The 19,384-nt window shown below is 45.0% G+C and overlaps 3 protein-coding genes and 1 long non-coding RNA gene across 5 annotated transcripts in view; 3 read left to right on the top strand and 1 right to left on the bottom strand.

Annotated features, from left to right (window-relative positions):
- Positions 1–1,070: 1,070 nt before the first annotated feature.
- LOC105188706 (CDGSH iron-sulfur domain-containing protein 3, mitochondrial) lies at positions 1,071–2,663 on the top strand. The gene is made up of 2 exons (XM_011150301.3): positions 1,071–1,502; positions 1,906–2,663. The coding sequence occupies exons 1-2, from the start codon at positions 1,443–1,445 to the stop codon at positions 2,257–2,259; spliced, it is 414 nt and encodes a 137-aa protein (XP_011148603.1). The 5' UTR covers positions 1,071–1,442; the 3' UTR covers positions 2,260–2,663.
- Positions 2,664–2,846: 183 nt separating this feature from the next.
- LOC105188707 (uncharacterized) lies at positions 2,847–5,004 on the top strand. The gene is made up of 4 exons (XM_011150303.3): positions 2,847–3,140; positions 3,398–3,514; positions 4,303–4,530; positions 4,682–5,004. Exons 1-4 carry the CDS (start codon positions 2,894–2,896, stop codon positions 4,933–4,935), a joined length of 846 nt encoding a protein of 281 aa, XP_011148605.1. The 5' UTR covers positions 2,847–2,893; the 3' UTR covers positions 4,936–5,004.
- Positions 5,005–5,502: 498 nt separating this feature from the next.
- On the bottom strand, positions 5,503–12,901 carry LOC105188704 (SH3 domain-containing kinase-binding protein 1). 2 transcript variants are annotated; one of them, XM_011150299.3, is made up of 8 exons: positions 12,234–12,901; positions 11,734–12,150; positions 11,348–11,576; positions 10,862–11,250; positions 10,671–10,772; positions 10,481–10,575; positions 10,214–10,382; positions 5,503–10,113 (listed from the first exon to the last, which is right to left on the bottom strand). In XM_011150299.3, the coding sequence occupies exons 1-8, from the start codon at positions 12,390–12,392 to the stop codon at positions 10,006–10,008; spliced, it is 1,668 nt and encodes a 555-aa protein (XP_011148601.1). In that variant the 5' UTR covers positions 12,393–12,901; the 3' UTR covers positions 5,503–10,005. The 2 variants fall into 2 exon arrangements, with proteins under 2 accessions (XP_011148601.1, XP_025156625.1); XM_025300840.1 differs by having other exon boundaries at positions 10,862–11,232.
- An 87-nt stretch (positions 12,902–12,988) lies between these two features.
- The window catches only part of LOC112589042 (uncharacterized), an 11,518-nt gene continuing 5,122 nt past the window's right edge, over positions 12,989–19,384 (top strand). The window contains exons 1-2 of the long non-coding RNA XR_003113214.1: positions 12,989–13,147; positions 14,058–14,325. This is a non-coding gene — a long non-coding RNA (uncharacterized LOC112589042). The remainder of the gene's footprint in view (positions 13,148–14,057; positions 14,326–19,384) is intronic.

Genomic DNA, 19,384 nt, shown 5'->3' with positions numbered 1-19,384 from the left:
TTACGCCGTGTTTGTTCCTCTTGTTGTACAGATCGTAGGTATCGCGAATGTACGATCGCATTCGATTATTGGTTTATTTGGCGCACAGGTATCTGTAGCATTGAAAATTATGCTAATTGCGTGCAGTGATTCGCGTGAATTTTATTGCGCTCGCATCCGACTGGCTCTATTAAACGCTAAATACTGTAATATACAATATATATATATATATTACAATTGCATGTTAATTCATGTGTACCGACACAAAATCGACGATGTAAAATTTTAATAGTGCAGTTTCAGAAATTTTTCCCGCTCGTCGCTTCTTACATATCGCGCTTATTAAATTCGCTTTCGTCAGCGAAAGTGAATTGGACACGACGACGTTTCTAATCGGACAATTTGCACCGGAGACCGTTTGTAATCTCGATGCTTCGTACTGTGAATGAAAATCTCGTAATGAAGAAATGAAAACAAAAGTGGGATTCCTCGTTGATTATAAATGAGAAACATCGGAGGAAAGATCGAAGAGTTTAATAATAAATTTATCAGCGAAAGTCGATCGTGAGTGACGAAAGAGTGGCTTTTTCGTTTGTTTATTTATGACGCTTTTACAATTTCTACAACAACCACGAGGTTACGATAATACAATTATTCATCATTTGTCTCTCACATTGCTTCCATTGACATTACACTCCGTCATTTCTGATTATTGCAAACAGGAATGAACATCGTGCTGATTAAAATGAATTATTATTCATTCGTTCCCGAGTGCAGCCCGATTTCCGCGCATCTCCATGACATTACTTGTAATATCATATTTATAATATTTGCTGTGTTTATAATAACAAGTATAATTATCAACAATCATCGATACTCGGTCAAGTCAGCGACTCTCTCATTATGGTCATTGGCCGCATCGCACTCTCTTATTCTTACCTCTGGCCATTTAAACCTCAGACTCTTCAATCTCAACACAGAGATGGCGCGACATACCGCCGAAGGGATGGGCCCAAGATTAAAAAGAATAGCGCATTCGAGTAAACTGCTGTAGTATCGTGACGGTGTCACGTGCTCAAGTGTGGTGTGCGTTTAGCAACGGGCTTGTCAAATCGTGAATGACCATGACGTAATACCCGCCACAAGACAATGAGAACAAAAGAGTCAAGCGCATGTTCGCGCGCGCGCGCGCTACCGTAGGTCTGTCTTTTATCGCTGAACCAGTGTACACTCAGGGTACACTCGGGGGACTTGAAAAGAAATAGATATACATGTAGGAGTTACATGTAGAAAGGGAGAGAAGAAGAGCAAACAAGTGCAAGTTAGCGCGCAGCCAGTTCAGCAGCGATAGAAAACAAACCTCGTGGCAGCAGCGGCGCATCAGCTATTCCGCGTGCATCGCTCGTTGCGGTTTAGCGCGATCCGTCGTGTGGACTTGGCAACGTGATCGGACATTTGACGGAATGAACGTACTAAATCGACTGCCGCGGCTCGCTCGTCTGAGCGCTCGTCATTGTCAGAATGTAAGTTACGATCGATGGAGCTAAACGTCACTTGTTTCCGCTCTGTAACCTGCCCACCAGCCTCGACGATTCTTCCTAACCTATAAGCGCGACATCGTAAACGGAATAATTCATACTTTTTAAGCGCGAACGTGCAATACGATACAATCTACGGGGGGATCAGTTACCACCAACAGACTCGACTTAATGAACTCTTGAAAGCTACCACCAAGAAGAAAAAATCACGTTTCGATGCTGTCACGGGTGCAATTTCATCCCGGTATATTTTTTTGTTATATGAAAATGAAAATGAAGGCAAAAACGAACCTGCAATTAAGCGTCTCATTATTATTGAAGCAGAAACAATCGACTGATTGTCACTCTACTTGGACACTTGAACTTGACGATGTGCTATCGTTTCCAGATCTCTCGTTTCTGCACAAAAAGCAAGGAACCGCCAATTCCAGTGAACCCGCTGAAGGAGGTATACAGTGCCAATCATCAGGTCGAGAACGGAATAATATACGACAAGAAACCATTCAAGATGCGTCTCGAAGCCGGCAAGATTTATTCATGGTGTCTCTGCGGCCGCAGCAGAGGCCAGCCGTTCTGTGACGCCACGCACAGAAACGTCTACCTCAAGATCAAGCAGAGACCCATACGCTTCACCGTCACCGAGACCAAGGAGTATTGGCTGTGTAATTGCAAGCAAACGTTAAACAGGCCCTTTTGCGATGGCACGCACAAGAGAGCCGACATTCAGGAGAAGAAAGTATAGGAAAGGTGAAACTTTCAAAGTAACACGATCAATATGTAAATTTTGAGCGTAAACATATATGAACTGAGGACTTGTCTCGTCGTCCGTCGTGCCGTTTGCCGAGATTTGTTACGATGTACATAGTATATTTTATATTTCGATAAAATATTGGAAATTTGTAACTTGACCGAACAAGATGAATTGTCAAACAGTAGATGAATTGTCAAACAGTTGTGAAAACGGCACATACTCGTACATATGTGAAAATAAATCAGAATGAGATTATGGGAAGATGGAACATATCGAGATTCATTTACGACATCTGTATCCTTCGTCCTGTAAGCTCATTCCGTAGCTTTTAACATCGTCGACGGTGTCGTTAGGCAGTTTCACTGCTACGCTTATACACCCGCGCGACGACAACGTAACGATAACGACACATTGTTGTCAGGAATTGCTAGAATAAGCCTACTGCGTCAAATTCACGATTTCAGCCGTAATCTCGTAATTATCTCGTCGGATTGATTGACACGCGTTTCCGAAGCCGGAGATATACGTAACGATCGCTCCCATCGTCGGGGAAAGGATTCAGTTAACAGTCGTGGCGCGTGCGAGACGATTAATTGTGCTCTCGAAGTCGAAAGTTTGCCACGAAATGCTAATAATCAGCCTATCATCAGTCTTATTGATCGTGTGCTATTCTGCACGTCCAGCTATCTGCGATCGTTGCTGCCAGATCAATTACCACGAGCTACCGCAGTACGAGCTAATAAAGACCAATTCGTACTCGAAGCAACCGATCATATCGCGAAGAGTGGTTTCCAACGTGAGCGAGTGCGAAAAATTCGCCGCGTCGAAGAAGGCCCTCGCCTTCAATCTGGCTTCCACGAGGAATCGTGAGGGTACGCGGATAACAGACAATTAGATGTAAGGTATTCGAGGTATAATTTCACGATAATTTCTACACGATACCTTACCTGCATGTAATCGCGGCGAGGTATATCGCGCGGCGCCGTGAGAACACCGTAAAGCACAGTGTAATTATCATATTCAATTAGAGGAATTAATCCATGCATGTTTGTAATTTCTTCACCTGGCGCATCTCCTGCAACCACGCGCGTGGCGTTTTCACGACGTTTCCCCGGCGAGAACACCGCAGGAAGGCATGAAAATCTGTGCCAGGCTTTGCAGTGCCCGGAGGACTACAACATGACCACTCTCGTGCCAAAGGCGAATTACGAATACTACAGCATGTATCCGGTTTTTGTTCCATCAGGTAACCGCTGCAGCTGCGAGTGTTAGACTTGAGTGACTTTGCGAATTAACGAGCGAAATAAGCTCGAAAGCTTTTTGTCTCAATGTCGTCACGAGTCTGCATTCTCGTAGCTTCACTAAACAGAAGTAGAATAGTAGAAATTGGAATAAATCATTTATTTTATTTGATAATTATTTTTATAAAGCTCGCCCAAACTAATAGCAAACTAATAGCAAAAGATCAATCGCCATTGCACTTTATTTGCGTATCTTTAATAAATGATGATGAAAAGCCACTTCGACCTCTAGATATATTGTTAAATAATGAAACTCTGAGACTCACCCGATTCGCCGTAACGTACATTTTGCAATAATAATAACCGTCCCGTTGAAACATCAACGAATAAACTGCAAGTTAACTCCATCTATCAGTATCGAGAAAGGAACTGAATTGCGAGGAACTTGGTAGGTTTAAGTCTCGACTGAAGAAGAAGGCTAGAAGGATGTTTCTCTGATACATGTTGGTCGAGGCTCAATTAATTAAAGTGGGTTAATTAAAGTTGGTGAAATGTGGATTGAGTTTCGATTAAAAAAAGCTGATGGAGGAAAAACATCAAGTGCGACCCTAAAAATTCGAAAAAAGTTTGATTTTAAAAATATCACTGTAAAATTGTAAAGCAATTATTTCGTAGAGCAACTGTTTGTTCTTATTTTACTTTTTTATTTTTATTTTGCTATTTTTTTAATAGAAATTTAATGATGGATCGGACAAATTATTATTTTGTGTCACATAACTCAAATTATTTTTAGAAAACACCACTGTGGAATGCATTCCCAGAGTGGGAATATTCCTGTTCTCTTCCGAGAACTTGAATTACACGCAAGCTCGGACGTTTTGCCGAGGAAAGAACGCATCACTCGCGCATATAATCAGCGAGGAACGCACAGAGGGTTTGGCAAAGTTCGTCTCACCGACTACACCCAGATTCGTGGGTCTGAGCAATAATGACGGTGAAAGGATCTGGAAGAATGTGTTTGGTATTCGCTACTTCCTTTTCATCTTTATTTATTACGTGCGCGCGACATTTCTACACGGCGAAGCTTGTAAAAAGTTCTCCCGAAATGTATATATATATATATATATATGATTTAAAAATCTTTAAAAATTCTAAAATATATTTTTCGACAGACGAACCTCTGTCGTGCTTCGAATATCGAGCATGGGGTGAAGGACAGCCGTCGCACTCCAGAGGCTGCGCTGTGCTTGTAAACTCACCTGATAAGGACACATCGCCCTCATGGAAGGTCGTACCCTGTTATATATCGTTGCCCTTTATTTGCGAAGTTACACCACTAACGACTCGACAACGCTCATCACGACGACGTCACGGATATCCAAAGTTCTCGCGTGCCATTTCCGAATATAGGAAGATACACGTATAAAAAAAATAGTTTAGATCGCAAAAATTACGACGGCCCTTTGCCAAGACGACGAATGACGAAAAAGGTCGGAATGAAGACAGCCGTTAAATATGTACAGAGATTTAATGTCAGAACTACAGGACTCCAGCATTTTTCGCTCAGCACAGTGTCTGTGCGTCTCTGTGTGTAATGCAGAGAAGAAAGAGGGAGAATTCACTCCGATGGCTTTTTTGTTTTATTTACAGGTACGATATCATCGTTAAAACACGTCGTGTGTATGCACAATTGAGACACGAGATACAGGAGGAAGGGAAAATATATATATATATATATGTATATAACTCTCACTCGTTAGCTTATTACATATATATGTACATAGGCCTAACGTGAATAACATTAAAAATCGTATGGTTCGTCCGTCACAGCGTAAGAGAGTCAGCTGGTCAGCTCCCGACGATCGATTCTCTCCTTACGTTCTAGAGCATGCTTTCTACAGCGATATCACTTAACAACTATGTAGCTAACAGCAGCTGCTGTACGATCGCTCTTTGATAGGACACTTATCAGGAGGACACCTTCTTTTTCTTCTTTTTTTTGTTTGCGAGACACGCGCGATGTGACGCGTGCGGTCGCAACATGTGCGATAGGAAAATGTTCCGTCCACCTCGATAAGATTCGATGTCGAGCATCAACAACAATTGAAAATAAGTTTCGCCGTTGGCATGTTATTAATCTTTGTATATTTTCGCGGGGGCGATGCTCGCTCGCTCGCTCGCATAGCGCCGATAATAATCGAAAGCGTATAAGAGAGATTGTTGTACCATGATTAATGATTACATCGATCAATTAGGTGAATCGTTAATCCAACTGCGTATTAGGACAATAGTGGTGTACTCGGGGCGCGATATTCTCGGATAATAATGTGGCGATGTGGCTCTCTTCTCGTCGCGAAATCATCTCTCGCGCGCGTATTCTGTCGACGCACGCGGAAAATCGCGAAGTGACGATAGTATAACGCTGTGGTATTTACAAATTAGCGGGCGCGTTTAATTAATTCTCTCTCGAAGTATTCTTATTCTTTTTTTTTTCTTCTTTTTCTCTTCGACGGCGATGCGGAGAACGCACGATTTACGTACGGTATGATAACACGTGTATAAATAACGGATCATAACTAAAAATCGCCAACGCGTGTACTCTCTCTCTCTCTCTCTCTCTCTCTCTCTCTCTCTCTCTCTCTCTCTCTCTCTCTCTCCCCCCCCCCTCTCCCTCTATTTGTTTACATCTGAAAACGCTGATGGCGCTGTGCTGAGAAAAGTTAAGTGCGTTTGCAAAATACAATTATACAGTGAATCGGATCGCGAGGAGTTGGTTACGAAGGGAAGACGACGCACATGTGTAACGGAGTGACGGAAACGACGACTGATCGATCGATACTTAACGAACGAGTTGTATTCGTTGTAAAAATATCGTCCAAAGGAGCGCGGGCGCGCGTTAATAAAAACGAAACCGAAATACCCTTTAATCGAGCTCCTGAGCAGCGCACGCTGATCGGACGAACGACCCGCTCGCTTGGGTTTAGCGAGATGTAATTGTAATAAACGCGATTACAAAACGCAGCAAACGTTCTGTCGAGCTCGCTTAACATCTATGTATTATTATTGTCACGCGTCGTATCTGCGAGAGTGTGCACTGTGACGTTAGTGTGACGTTTCGCAAACAGAGGCTTCCTCTTCGTACGAACATGAATTAACATATTCCACGTAAAAAAGTGTTGTCGCCGATTTAAAACCTTCTTTTCTTTTCTTTCTTTCTTGTTTTCTTTCTTTTCGTCTGATATCTATTCTGCGGCTTAAATATAAAAGTATAAAAGATGTGCTTCTCCGCTATGAGTGTATGATATAATACGACTGCGAGCACGTTACGTCATCGTCATCGTCGTCGTCGTCGTCGTCGTGGTCTCGTCGTTATGTCGAACATTTTTCGAACATTCTTTTCTTCTTATTTTTTGTAAGCGTGGTCGGTGTTGGATGCCGATTAAGAGAGTCGCGATATCACATTTAGATTAGAAACGAACCATGAAATTGTTGCGTACCCACAAATCAGAGCAGTCTCGCGTGAAATTCGACAGAAGGAAAGCGCTTCGTGAAATCATTCGCGACGTTCTATCGGGTCAGTCAAAAGGTTTTCATTTCTCAAGGAGATTTGATCTCTTGGTCCGTTCAACGGACGCAGGTTACTCGTCGATCGAATAATTGCCGTCGTTGTCTGTGTGAGTTATCGCCAAACGGTTTTGGCGGTCCTCGTATATCTCTATCGTAGAAGGTAACAATCGTCGATTTGCCGTTGAAGAAAACGGAAAATCGATTCGAACGTTTTGACTGAATCAATATTTCACAGACACGAGCAGATCCCTACGTTGTTGGACCAATTTGTTAATCAATCGCAGCTCGTCGAACTTTGTGGAAGCTGTTCTCGCGATTCTACGACGTTTGCACGAAAGGTTACGCACGCTTTCTCGATTTTTGTTAAACCGTCATGCAAACCAGTGTGCCTCGCGATGTGAGAGTTTTCTTCAAAATCTGGTACTTGCGCGTATCGCAAGCTACTTTAAAAATAAAATAAACGTTACGGGCGATGTAGCAATAATACATTTCTTAAGGAAAATGAGTAATAAAAAAAAAACACAAAACGATCGCGTTACAAACTACTACGACGTGTATGAAATTTTAATTAAAAAATGCGTTTATGAAGATATTATACAACCTTATGTGATAAGGGAAACGATTATACGACGAATCTGCTCATTGATCTTTTTTCGAAGTTTGGGGACGGACTTTTGATACGCAATAGATTAACAATTAAAACGCACGTTGTTACTCGTGAAATAAATTTGAGACAGAGGAATACTCCACTTTAATGCAAATGTAAATTTTTCTCTCGTAAAATTTATCTGTAAAAACGTGTCAATGCAACGTGTCAATTAAAAGCTATTCGCGAAACACACCATTGAATAACCGAGTCGCCCCAGAAAAGTATAGATTTTCTTGCGCAAGCGTTATATGTCGCGTAACTGGCGAGTGCTGATTGAACGAATTGATTGTATAAATTCGTGCAAATAAAATAATAAAAAATGTGTGTGCGTATGTGACCGAATAAATACGATAAAACTAAATCCGGCTAGATTTCCGAATGATTTGTATGTTACATCGAAATATTCGTAATCTCTCTCTTTAAAAAAATCAACAGAAAAGAATAAAATATACATATGTATATAGATATAGATATCTGTATCCTGAACCTGAATGCTATCGGAGGAAAACCTTTCAGTCCGCTATTGTTAGCTAAAGCATCAACTATGTCTCGTGAAATACCGATATAAAAAATTAAATAGCGTTTCTCGTTTCTCTCGTATTCCTCTCATATATCTATAATAAATCTTCGTTACTTTTATACCGTGTCCACTTAAAATTCCGTCGTCATAAAAAAATAAAAACATCATTTCTTCTTCATATTCAACACGATTCATCGCGATTACATCGAATAAAATCTGCTAGTCTGTCGTTTTCTCTCGCTTTTTTTTTTTCTTTTTTCTTTTCTTTCTCCTCTTTCCTCATCTTTAAGTGGGCTACAGTGCGCGTAGAGCTTTATCGTTATGTCACCATACTTTTATCCAGGACAACAGAAACTTTTTCTCTCACGAATCTCTCGCTGCCTCATTCCCCTGTACACGGGGGTACATTATAACCATGCGACACACTACGATATATCACATATCGCGTTATTAGCACCGTTTCGAAGACATAATCAAAATGGAATATGCTTCGATAAGCGGGTGGAAAATAATGGCTCGACGTACGCTCGGCGTCGATTTAGGCTTGTACGGGTCATTACATAGTCATTTACTAGTTACACAGATCTCGGTGATATATCACTCGCCGACGAACGACGAGGGATCGCTTACTCCTATCGTCGAATGAGGCATCCCGGGGAAAAATGCGGCGAACAGAAACGCTTTGCATTGGCACAGGGATCACTCGAGAAACTTACGGCAAGTCATCACACGATGAACGCGAGGCAGCTGTATTCGTTGGACAAAACAAGATGAAAGATCACAAATGCTGTTTTTACGTCTTATCGCGACAGCTACGAATTTAAGTACGTGTTTTCGTCTCTCTCCTCCACGATTCCTCTTACCGCTTGACACTAAGATATTAAAAAATAATCAGCGATCTCGCGCAAATTCTCTCAGAAGATACGCGCGTGTACTCAAAAGGAGTAACTCTATATAAAATAACAAATTAAATGCAAATTGGTAAAAACTGAGCACGGGCACCCACCACACGGAAGGACACTTGCGCTATTTTTTTTCCCTTTCTTTCTCCTTTTCTTTTCGTTTTTGAAACGAAATCACAAGTCGCAAGATCTGTCGTGCTACTGATATAATGTGGGGGAGGGAAAGATTTCGTCGTAACAATCTAGAATATATGTGCAAATATACATCGAAGATTTATGTTGCGAGTTTCTGATATGTGTCATGAGCTTGAAATCAAAGGAAACGGAGCCGCTAGAGTCGTTCAAAATCATGACATTTTTGCGACTGGGAACGCTAAATGGATAAACAGTCGTAAAATATAGCCGGGACTGTGAAAACAGGGGAAGGGGGAGACACAACGGCAGGCAGAATGAGATCTGTTAAAATGATCGGAGATGACACTAACCAACTAAGCAACCAGATGACGGGATATAATACTTCTGCAGGCGAAGAATGTCGTATGTGGAATGTTGCGTTTTAAAATCGGCCCATACGAATACTGCATTGACGGAGCAAACAATAAACGGATGCTACCAAAAAATTGAATAAATATATAACAACATTAATATAGTAATAAACATTACATGCTAGCAGCAGCATTAGTTTCTTTCTCATTAATGGCGCAATGAGAAAACAACACACTGGTAATACGGGCAGAGATAAATATACTATCGATTTTCTTCTCCTCTCTCTCTCTCTCTCTCTCTCTCTCTCTCTCTCTCTCTCTCTCTCTCTCTCTCTCTCTCCTCTCTTTCTCATTCTCCTTCACGCCGTACGTATTATACCTTGTTGTTAATCGATGCATTCGCGAGAAGAGGTATGAGCTGTTCGGAGAGCTGTCCTACCGTCACTTGCAATACTGCTTGCTTCTCTTCCAACGCGGCGACCTTGTTGAAGCAGTTTAAATTAATAGGCATTGTCACATGTACAAACGCCACGCACAATGAAATGAAAATTTAAGGAACAATAGTTTATCTCGATACTTACCCTCTCCAATAACTTGCTATAGAGGGCATATGGAACGTAGGCCGGCTGTCCGGATGGCGTAGCGGGACTGTGATCAGCGTGGGGGCTTATGTCGGCTCTCGGACTTTTCGCCTCTTTCTGCTTACTATCGTCGTTGTCAGCATCCGCGACGTTCGTTTGTGTCAGCAATCTGCCGGACGATAACGTGTGACGCACACATTACGACACACGTCTACACGTTCGCGGGGAACAAACATGACAATGTCTGCGGGAAAAGCTGAGACATACCTGGAGGAATTTCGTTCTTTCTTTATCTCCACTTTCTCCGTTCGTTCTACCGCTATCTTTCTCCTCTCCATCTGATTCATCTTCAATTCCTCGACCTGCGATCAAATTGACGATATCAGAGATGATGAGAAGATCGAGAGAAATCGCGCGCTCAACTTTTGTTCTGTCCCAAGCAACGACATTTTATTACCCATGGTGCTTTTCTCCTCGCTTTCGCAGCAAGCCCGTCTGTCTCTTCATCCGTTATTTGCTCCAACGCGGAGTCGGCGCGTCCATTAGACAAATCGTCCTCCTGCGTGTTGCAAAGAAGAGATTAAGTTACCATTTTCTATTCGAATCGAATCGATAGACACAGTATTGGCGGGTGAGCGAGCAGCGTACCAGAACAGTACTGGGAACAGACGGTAGAGTTGGGACTGAGCTCGCACTAGCAGATCCAGCGGCGTGATGGCGCAGATGTTGCGAAGAAGGCGGGCGTCGACGGGGCGCTTTAGCGCGAGAAGCTGTCAAATGCGAAAGCGGCGCACCTTCCCCTCGCTCCACGCCGTCCAGCTCCTCGCCCAACGCGGCACTCGTATTTCCGATACCGTTATTATTCCCCACGTCGCTCACGAGACGTTTCAGGCTCGATATAATCGAGTGGCCACCGGCCGTTTTCTTATCGCCGCCTCCGCTTCCGGTACCGGTGCCCGTCAACGAGGATGATGTCGATACGGAGGACGACGACGTCGACAGGACCTTTTTGGTGCTGTCTATGGCGGGGAAGTGATCTGATGTGGAGTATACAATATTGCATCGTGTGTTATTTACTTTCACACGTGAAAGTATCGAATCGACGTAAGGAATCGCTTTACGCTTCCCTTTTACCTGATATATTACTCGGATGCACGTTCCTAGAGTCCAGACTTTTTCTAACGTGTGCCTTTTCGCTCTTCTTCATCTGATAGGAATGCCTAATGCTCGACTTTGTATTGAGTTGCGATGCTGAATCGTACCACTGTTCCTGTTCCTGGTGTTCGTTCTTCGCACCGATAACGTCCACAAAGTTATCAGGGAACAAGCCCACTTGTCCCCTCAATTCTCCCTTCCACCAACCCTGTACACATAAATCACATTTACATCACTCTCCTGTATTTGTGTATGGATATATTACATTTGTCATGTATATATACATATACATATACATATATTCACAGACACAGATTTAGTTTTACCAATTTACACGCCAATTGTCAATTAGATCAATTACAAACCTTGTCTGGTGCATCCCTGGACAAAAGTGTGACGATCTCTCCCTCGACCAAGGTAAGTTCATCCTCATTGGCTGCCTCATAAGGGAAGAGTACTCTGCACAACTCCTTTTTATCCCGATCCTTGTGTTTGTCCTGTTCCTCAGGAACAGGATGAGAAACAAAGTTCGAGGGGAACACACCGACTCTGCCTCTGAGGCGACCTCTCCACCATCCCTCTTCCACTTCTCCTATGAATTCTATGGAGTCTTGCGGCGTTAGAGATAATTCGTCCTCGTTGCAAGGATCGTAACTGAAGAGGACTTTGCAGAAACGTCTGCCCGATCCGTTCCTCAAAGTTACTTCATCAGACTTGGCGTTGTTTATGGTTTCACTGTTGCTGCCGCTACTTCCACCGCTGGTTGTGATTGGATCTATCACCTGTGTGTATAAATCCAACGTGCAGCACGGTATTAAAATAACCAAATACATACGAGCAACAAGTACGACTGGGTCTACCGTACCTTGACGAAATTATCAGGAAACATGCCACGCTTGTCTCGCAAGGTGCCTTCCCACCAACCTCCGAGCATCATTCTGATGTCTGTGATGATGTCACCCTTCCTCAGAGTCAGCTCGTCGTCCTCTTGCGCCGCATAGTTATATTCCACAATCGCCTCCATCCTAGGAAACGATCCTGACACAGGCGCGAGATGTATCTACGGCGAAACAGTGGCACACTTGCCTCACCATGCGACAGCGAGGCGGCGTGCGTTCGGTCGCTCGTTGACGAGCCGATTATCCTCCGACGCGTAGTCAAGTGAGGCGAGAGGCGACGATCGCAAAAAAGGCCAGTCGAGGAGTTGAGTGAACGTCCACGAGGGGAAACGGGTCGCGGGTCCCGAGCATACGTATACCGTGCGTGCGTGCGTGCGTGCATGCATGCGTGCGAGTCAGCAAGTGACGCACGCTCGCGGCGATGGCTCGTCGTGTGTGTTTTACCGACAGTCTCGATGCGTCCCGCCAGCGGTCCCGTGCTGATCTACCGTGTGCATCGCAACGCGACGCGACGCGACGCGACGCAACGCAACGATACGCAACGCAGCGCGATATCGGCCCGCCGCGTGGCTCGAAATTTAGGCGGATCCCAGGCTTGACGGTTGACAGCTCCCCGTGTCTGTCACCGCGGCCATATTGCAAGCTCGGGAAACGTCTCGGTCTCTCGGCGCTCCTGATCTGGCCGAGGCGTGCGCGTACACACGCCACTCTCTGTTCCTAGAGACCGTTGACTCTGCACGCCCTCTCTCACTCGGCGAGAAGCCATGTTTCAATCGGCAGCACCAGACATGGCGCGGTCGCGCCGCTTGGCGGACTCTCGGCGCGGGACGAATACGCATTTCTCTCAGCTGCGCGGCGACTCTTGCGTGCAACCGAAGAGGTACTCGTTCTTTAACTTTTCAACTTTTAAATCGCGAAACGCGAAAGGCGTCGCCGGCCCGTTATTGAAATCAAACGCGCGAGGTTAGGCGCGCCTTCGGAGAGGCGCCTCTCACACGCGAGGTCTCGAGATTCGAGATTACCGAGGAGGAGGAGGATCCTGATGGATCCTCCTCCTCCGTTTTTCACTCGCAGGCTGCTCGCGAGGATCCTCCGTCTCTCATCGGGCTTAAGTCGATCGAAGGATCGGCGAAGGACGATGATGTCGTCATCCGATGGTACACGCTCGGTAGTTGGCGCCAACGCGTTTGAACATGGCGCAGCAACATGGCGGGAGCGGCTGATTCTTCGATTCGAAAGACCCTAGGCGCTCGCGCGCATCTCGCGAGATGCATCTCGCTCGTGCCGACGCACCCGTGCGTATCGCGGATGCGTGTCGTACGTCGACGTGAGTCACGAAGCGCACGTGCTCCATGTGCCCCGGATGACGATACGGCGGCCAACGGCGCGTGTAAACCGCTATTCCCGCGCGCTATTGTCGCGCTCTCGACGATCAGGGTTGAAAAATCGAGCAAGGGGAATTCGAAAAGAGGCCATTCGGAAAACGGAGACACGGGCGAGTCACGGCAGGCACGTCGCCCGGCGCGCGCGTCTTCAGAGCCCGCTCAGTCGATTATATTCGCGTATTCTCTCGCGTGATCACTCACGTTTAAACACGAAGAAACACCGCACGCCTATCGCCTATCTCGAGAGGCAAACGTACCGTAAACGCGCGTAAAGGAAGGCGCGAAGGCCTTATCTCTCTTATATCGAAGGAGCGACACCATCTGCGCGACCGTTCGATTTTCAACAGTAACGTATATATACTTACGATATCTGCGATATGAAGAGAATTCTATTTATTGTTGCAGATGACAATTATGTCGGAGCAACACGAGAGCGACCACCGGGAGCACAAAATTCCCGCTAACTCGAGTCGGTTAACTTGTCGCGGACTGACTTGTCGCGAAGTCGCGCTCGCGTGCGACGCGCACGTTCCACATTCTGAGGAGGAAACCGCCGTGCGGACACAATGTGCGGCACACGTACCTGTCAAACGCGTCGTGTAGACCACTCGGCGACTTCCTCGTGCGCATCGACGGAGTCGATTCAGCGTGCGTGCGTTCAGCGTGGAAAACGGTGCGTGTCATCCTCCATTTTCAAGTCGCTGATTCATTCCGGTAATCGCTCGGCCGTCTTATCGCCGAAGACTATCACGTATCGGCGCGGTCGCACGACGAATACCGAGTTCCACGACACCTCGCACAAAACGTGCGAGTGTGTCGTACAGTTATTAGGCAACAGCTGGATTGACACACCTGCGACGCGTGTACTCGGGGCAAGATGCCTGCATTAGAAAATTTCACGCCTCACTTTCTTCCTCAGTTGCGGCACGAGCACGAGAGAATGAGAAAGGAAGAAAGAATCGCTTCGTGTTCTTTCCTATTTGTATTCTCTTTCCGTTGCTCGCGCGACTCAGATCATTCTCTTGTTTGAATTCTCTGTGAAAGTTATCTGCTCTTTTCTTCAGCCGAGACAAATCGTGATGTCGTGATATGAGGTATCGTCCTCTTTGTGTTTTTTTTTTTTTTTTTGCTTTCTTCTCATAATCGGGCTTTGCATTGCCCGAACCGTCATTGTGCAACCGGCATTGCGAACCGCATTGAGCAATGCTAAATTGTCAGCAGTTTGCGACATCGCGCGTGTAAAGAGAAAATGCATAGTGTCGTAGGTAAAAAGTGTGTATTTTTTATTTATTATTGATTCAGACACATCGAGTTGAACAAGTTGTCTCTACAAACTTAAAAACTTATACACTTATACATTCAGATAATCGATCGCGAAGGTCGAATTAAATTCACGTAACGTGTGATACGGATTATCGAAGGTGAGGGTGATGTAATGACAAACGAAAAACGTCGTAAAAGCTGCGTCGTTACATCGTATGTTTAACATCTTCGCGGTTAGTCCCTCGGTTTGATCGGGCAAGGTGCATTCCTTACGCTCGGTTGTTGTCCCTGTGGACGAAATTCCACAGGAAACGAAAGAGATCATTGTATGCGCGCATCTCGTTTGCGAAGATGAAACAAGCTGTCGATGCAATCGTATCGATTAATTCGTTAACAAAGGGAGAGTTGTATAAAATTTCACAAAGTGGCGTCGCATTTGTTTCGCTCGACGTGCGATGGGAAACAATCGGCAACCGCAACCGATTTGCCCGATCAACCCGTCCTATCATTTATCACTATGTATATCTTAACAGGGCTTGTATATAACAGAAACATAGCTTCGTCTTTTCCGTCAGGAAACTTTCGTCATATCGTTGAAAATCGTAAAGTCGTTGGGAACCGAGAACTACTAGTTCGCAGAGCCGTAACTAGAGCCGTGCGCGAAACAGAATCGAAGTAGAAATTGTGGAAGCGCAATTGACCGCGCGCCGATTAATTAATTTCACAAATCAATAATTCACCGGGCCGAATTTTACTAATCTTTGCCAGATCCAACCAAGAACCGCGGTAATATATGGGTCGAGAAAAATGTTAGGACGATCCGTACGTAGTAAAAGGTAAAAGAGTACCAGCGGCGAAACAGGCAAACGCAGGCGAATTTTAACCCCGTTAAATTTTTTCGTAAGATCTCGGAAATATCGGGTAATCAACAAAACGTCGTTGCGCTCGCGCTCATGAATTAATGTACGCTAGTTACGGCGCTGCACGCGCGCGCACATACGTGGCAGGCTCAATTAAGTCGGTATAAAAAATGCTCCTCCGCGAGAGGCTCGTCAGCCAAAGACCAGCTTCGGCTGAGAAATCAAGCACTTTGATGAAGGCAAACGATCCAGCGTCCCTCGAAAAAGAAACTCGTGTAAAGCGACTCTCACCGTCCATATGGCCGATGTCGAGTTCGAAAATTGACTTTTTCTTCTTCTTTTTTTCCTTCTTTCTCTCTCTCTCTCCCTCTCTCCCTCCCTCTCTCTCTCTCTCTCTCTCTCTCTCTCTCTCTCTCTTTCACACACGTGTTACTTCCTCCATATATCCGTCGCGAGTAACGAGCGCCCGTGAGCAAAATTATCGCGTAAATTATCGTATCGAGCCACGCGCGAAATGCCTAATCGGAGAATTCGAACGGTCGAAATTGTGCGGTTTTATGACCGTCGAATTTACGACGATTCAGTTTCATCGGCAGAAACGCTCGCCGCTGCCTCTTGGCTCTTCGCGTCCGTCCGGAGAAGTTGATTTTTACGAAGATAACGTCGAGTATGTTCGTCACGGGCGCCTCCTCTCGCTCTCGCTCTACAGTCCATGGAACGAAAATTAACGATACTTCTGACAAATTACGCGCGCATCATAAAGAAGGTCATCTGGATTAACGCGAATAGAGCGCATTCGAGCACATCCCGGTTTTTCTAATCGCACCTACAATCCGCTAATCCAAGGTTTCCCAAACTTTGAGAAAAGAAAAAATATATAATATATGCATGTGTATAATATACATATATGCTGTGGTCCTCTCTAACAGTATACGTGCAGACGTATTCGTTTGTCTTTCGTTAAAAATTCCATTCGTCAGAATCAAAGCGAAAAATTTAAACAGCCGATCTGCTCCGAGACCAAACGCGGGGCAATAATCAGTTTTACAACAGGTACAATTTCATTTGTTAGAAAGCAATCTGGGAAGCTGCTGGGATAAATATGATCCTTTCGTACGACAGGAGTATCTTCGTTGTCCTTTGTACAAAGTTACACCTTGCGAGCGTGGAAGGTGTAGAAATTAAATTAAAAATAATCCGACCCTCGTGTTTGTTCCAAGTTTGGGAAACCCCGCGCTAATTAAAGGGCGCAGGCTGCTTAGCGGGCGAGACATTATCGGATTCCGTAGTTTTTATACAAATACGCCGCGATTTATAAATATATAAAAGCAACAAATATATATACCATCATATCGTGTGTATATATATATATATTTTTATATATAATAATAATATATATATATGTATATTTTTATAATATCCTGCAAATGGTACAAAGCCTATGTATCGTAGCCTGTTACGTTTAGGATTACGATTGCGGCTGAGAAAACAAATTGTGTCGTCGTGTCGATCGCTAATCCGCTAATGTGCGCGATTCGCAAGTGATCTCGTTTCGTCGGCATCGTCGCAGCAACGTCGATCGATATCGCGACAGATATAATGCACTTGCCGCCGAGTGCATGCGCTCTTTAGACCCGAGCGTGTCGCGACGCGAGCTGCGAGCGAGCGTGCGGGAAACGCGAAAATGGCTTTTCGCGAAGTGCCAGCAGCTCTCGGTGCAACGTGCGATCGCACGTTGCACCGAGAGCAAAAGCCGCAGGATTGCCCCCTCGCAAAAACGCGGCAGCACGAACCTAGCTGCCGCGTTTCCTTTCTCTCTTTCTCGCTCATTTCTTTCCTTCCTCCTTTCTTTCTCTTTCTTTCCTTCGTTTTTCTTTCCTGTCCTACCTTGCCTTTCTTGCAAACGGCAGACGTCCGTCGCGGTGCCGCGGCACGACCGTTGCCGCGCGCAAATCGGTAATCACAGCGGCGATAATGATCGCGAAAATGACCGCGCCGCTTCTCGGTGGCGGTCCGCGATCCGCTTGTTCCCTCTTCGCCCCCCCCCCTCTCCTCCCGGATATTTAAACGAGAAAGAAAAGGTATTCTGTGTTGCGAGTATCGTACCATCGATTCTCTCGCGTGATCCCAAGAGTTCCCAAGCTCTCCAAGAGGTGTGTTTGCCGAAGTAGTGAGCTTTTAATTGGAGCTTTAATCGGGCACCGAGAGCCTCGTCCACACACACACACACACACACACACACACACACACACACACACACACACACACAGTCACGGTTACTTTCTCGCTGGTTAGTTTCGCCTCCCCTCCCCGATCGATCGTGAAGCGATTTGTTACGATACTTTGTGCAATGTGTATCCTCCACCCCGCGTGTTCCTTCCTTTTCTCCTCCCTCCACTTCCTCCTTCTCTCCTCCCCTGTCCTTACCTTCTTCCTCACAGTCATCGATAGGCACAATAAAGGCTTCCTCTTTTTCTGTGCTTTTGCCAACGTAAACGAAAAGTATACACGATGAGGGTGGTCTCTCTCTCTCTCTCTCTCTCTCTCTCTCTCTCTCTCTCTCTCTCTCTCTCTCTCTCTCTCTCTCTCTCTTTCCCTTTTTGTCATTGAAAGGGCAACGACGATTCTACGTTCGCTACGTTCAAAGGTTGTGCGCTTCTCTATACGATGAAATAGATATATCGATAACTCTAAACAATATAAAACATCCCTTACGTAATGTAACGTGGCAACGACGCGCATGAACAGGATCGTAGATCAAATTGGATTCGAGATAAAACGAAGAATCGCGAATTCAATTGATTGTTTCGCATCGAACGAGAGTAAGTTACATTTCGCAATAATTGCGCTTGTCTCGTGAATTATTTTTGCGTTTATCCGATCCATCTTACCAGTCTACGGTCCAGTCTATGGTAGCGCAAATTCAATGAATTTGCCCCACGGATAAAAGCGCGCCACGAAAAGTGTTTATATAAAAGTCGAGCAAAACTCGATGATCGTTCGGGGAGACGTTTTTATATGTTTGTAAAAAAAGCTCCCCCCAACGTTCGCGAAATTAGGAGGATCGGTTTACGTCGTTTAAGATCGATCGAGTGATTTATACCGCGCGTCGAAACGTGTACGTTTTGCAGCGTGTTGTGCGGCAGCTAATCTAATTTCTCGCGGCCGAAATCCCTTTCAAACCTTCCTTGCTCCTCTTGCTCCACCTCTTTTCCTTCGCCTCTTCCAGCCGCAAGTATGGCCTGTCGAGGGTGCTTTTCACACGAAACGAGATTGAATGTATCGTATCGTATCGTTATCATCGAAACGCCGCAACGCGTCGGCGTCGTTTCGTCGAATGCAACACAGATCGCCGAAAGTGTTTCATTACGATTATCAAAGCGCATTAATTAAGCGTGGATTATCACGTGTATGTGTGTGTGTGTGTGTGTGTGTGTGTGTGTATGTGTATGTGTGTGTGCCGATATAAAGAATTCGATATGCAGATACCAAGTTCTCGCCGAATATCGATTCGGTGCTTTGCGAGATTTCATTTTTCAATTTAAGGTCTGAAAATATCGTTTCTAAATAATAACTCGAATACCAACAATTCCACCGAATATAAATAGC

This window comes from Harpegnathos saltator, unplaced genomic scaffold, assembly GCF_003227715.2.
Source record: "Harpegnathos saltator strain DR-91 unplaced genomic scaffold, Hsal_v8.6 scaffold384, whole genome shotgun sequence".
NCBI lineage: Eukaryota > Metazoa > Arthropoda > Insecta > Hymenoptera > Formicidae > Harpegnathos > Harpegnathos saltator.
The sequence above is the reverse complement of the archived record's forward strand: the minus strand, read 5'-3'. Positions and strand labels throughout refer to the sequence as shown.

Bases quoted from the DNA above. Each gene is read 5' to 3' on its own strand.
- LOC105188706 (XM_011150301.3), top strand. From the start codon at position 1,443: ATGAACGTACTAAATCGACTGCCGCGGCTCGCTCGTCTGAGCGCTCGT. The intron at 1,503-1,905 runs GTAAGTTACGAT...TATCGTTTCCAG, and splicing joins GCGCTCGTCATTGTCAGAAT to ATCTCTCGTTTCTGCACAAA.
- LOC105188707 (XM_011150303.3), top strand. From the start codon at position 2,894: ATGCTAATAATCAGCCTATCATCAGTCTTATTGATCGTGTGCTATTCT. The intron at 3,141-3,397 runs GTACGCGGATAA...AGAACACCGCAG, and splicing joins TTCCACGAGGAATCGTGAGG to GAAGGCATGAAAATCTGTGC. The intron at 4,531-4,681 runs GTATTCGCTACT...ATTTTTCGACAG, and splicing joins GATCTGGAAGAATGTGTTTG to ACGAACCTCTGTCGTGCTTC.
- LOC105188704 (XM_011150299.3), bottom strand. From the start codon at position 12,392: ATGGAGGCGATTGTGGAATATAACTATGCGGCGCAAGAGGACGACGAG. The intron at 10,773-10,861 runs GTACGCTGCTCG...TGCAACACGCAG, and splicing joins CTGTTCCCAGTACTGTTCTG to GAGGACGATTTGTCTAATGG. The intron at 10,114-10,213 runs GTAAGTATCGAG...TGCTTCAACAAG, and splicing joins ATAGCAAGTTATTGGAGAGG to GTCGCCGCGTTGGAAGAGAA.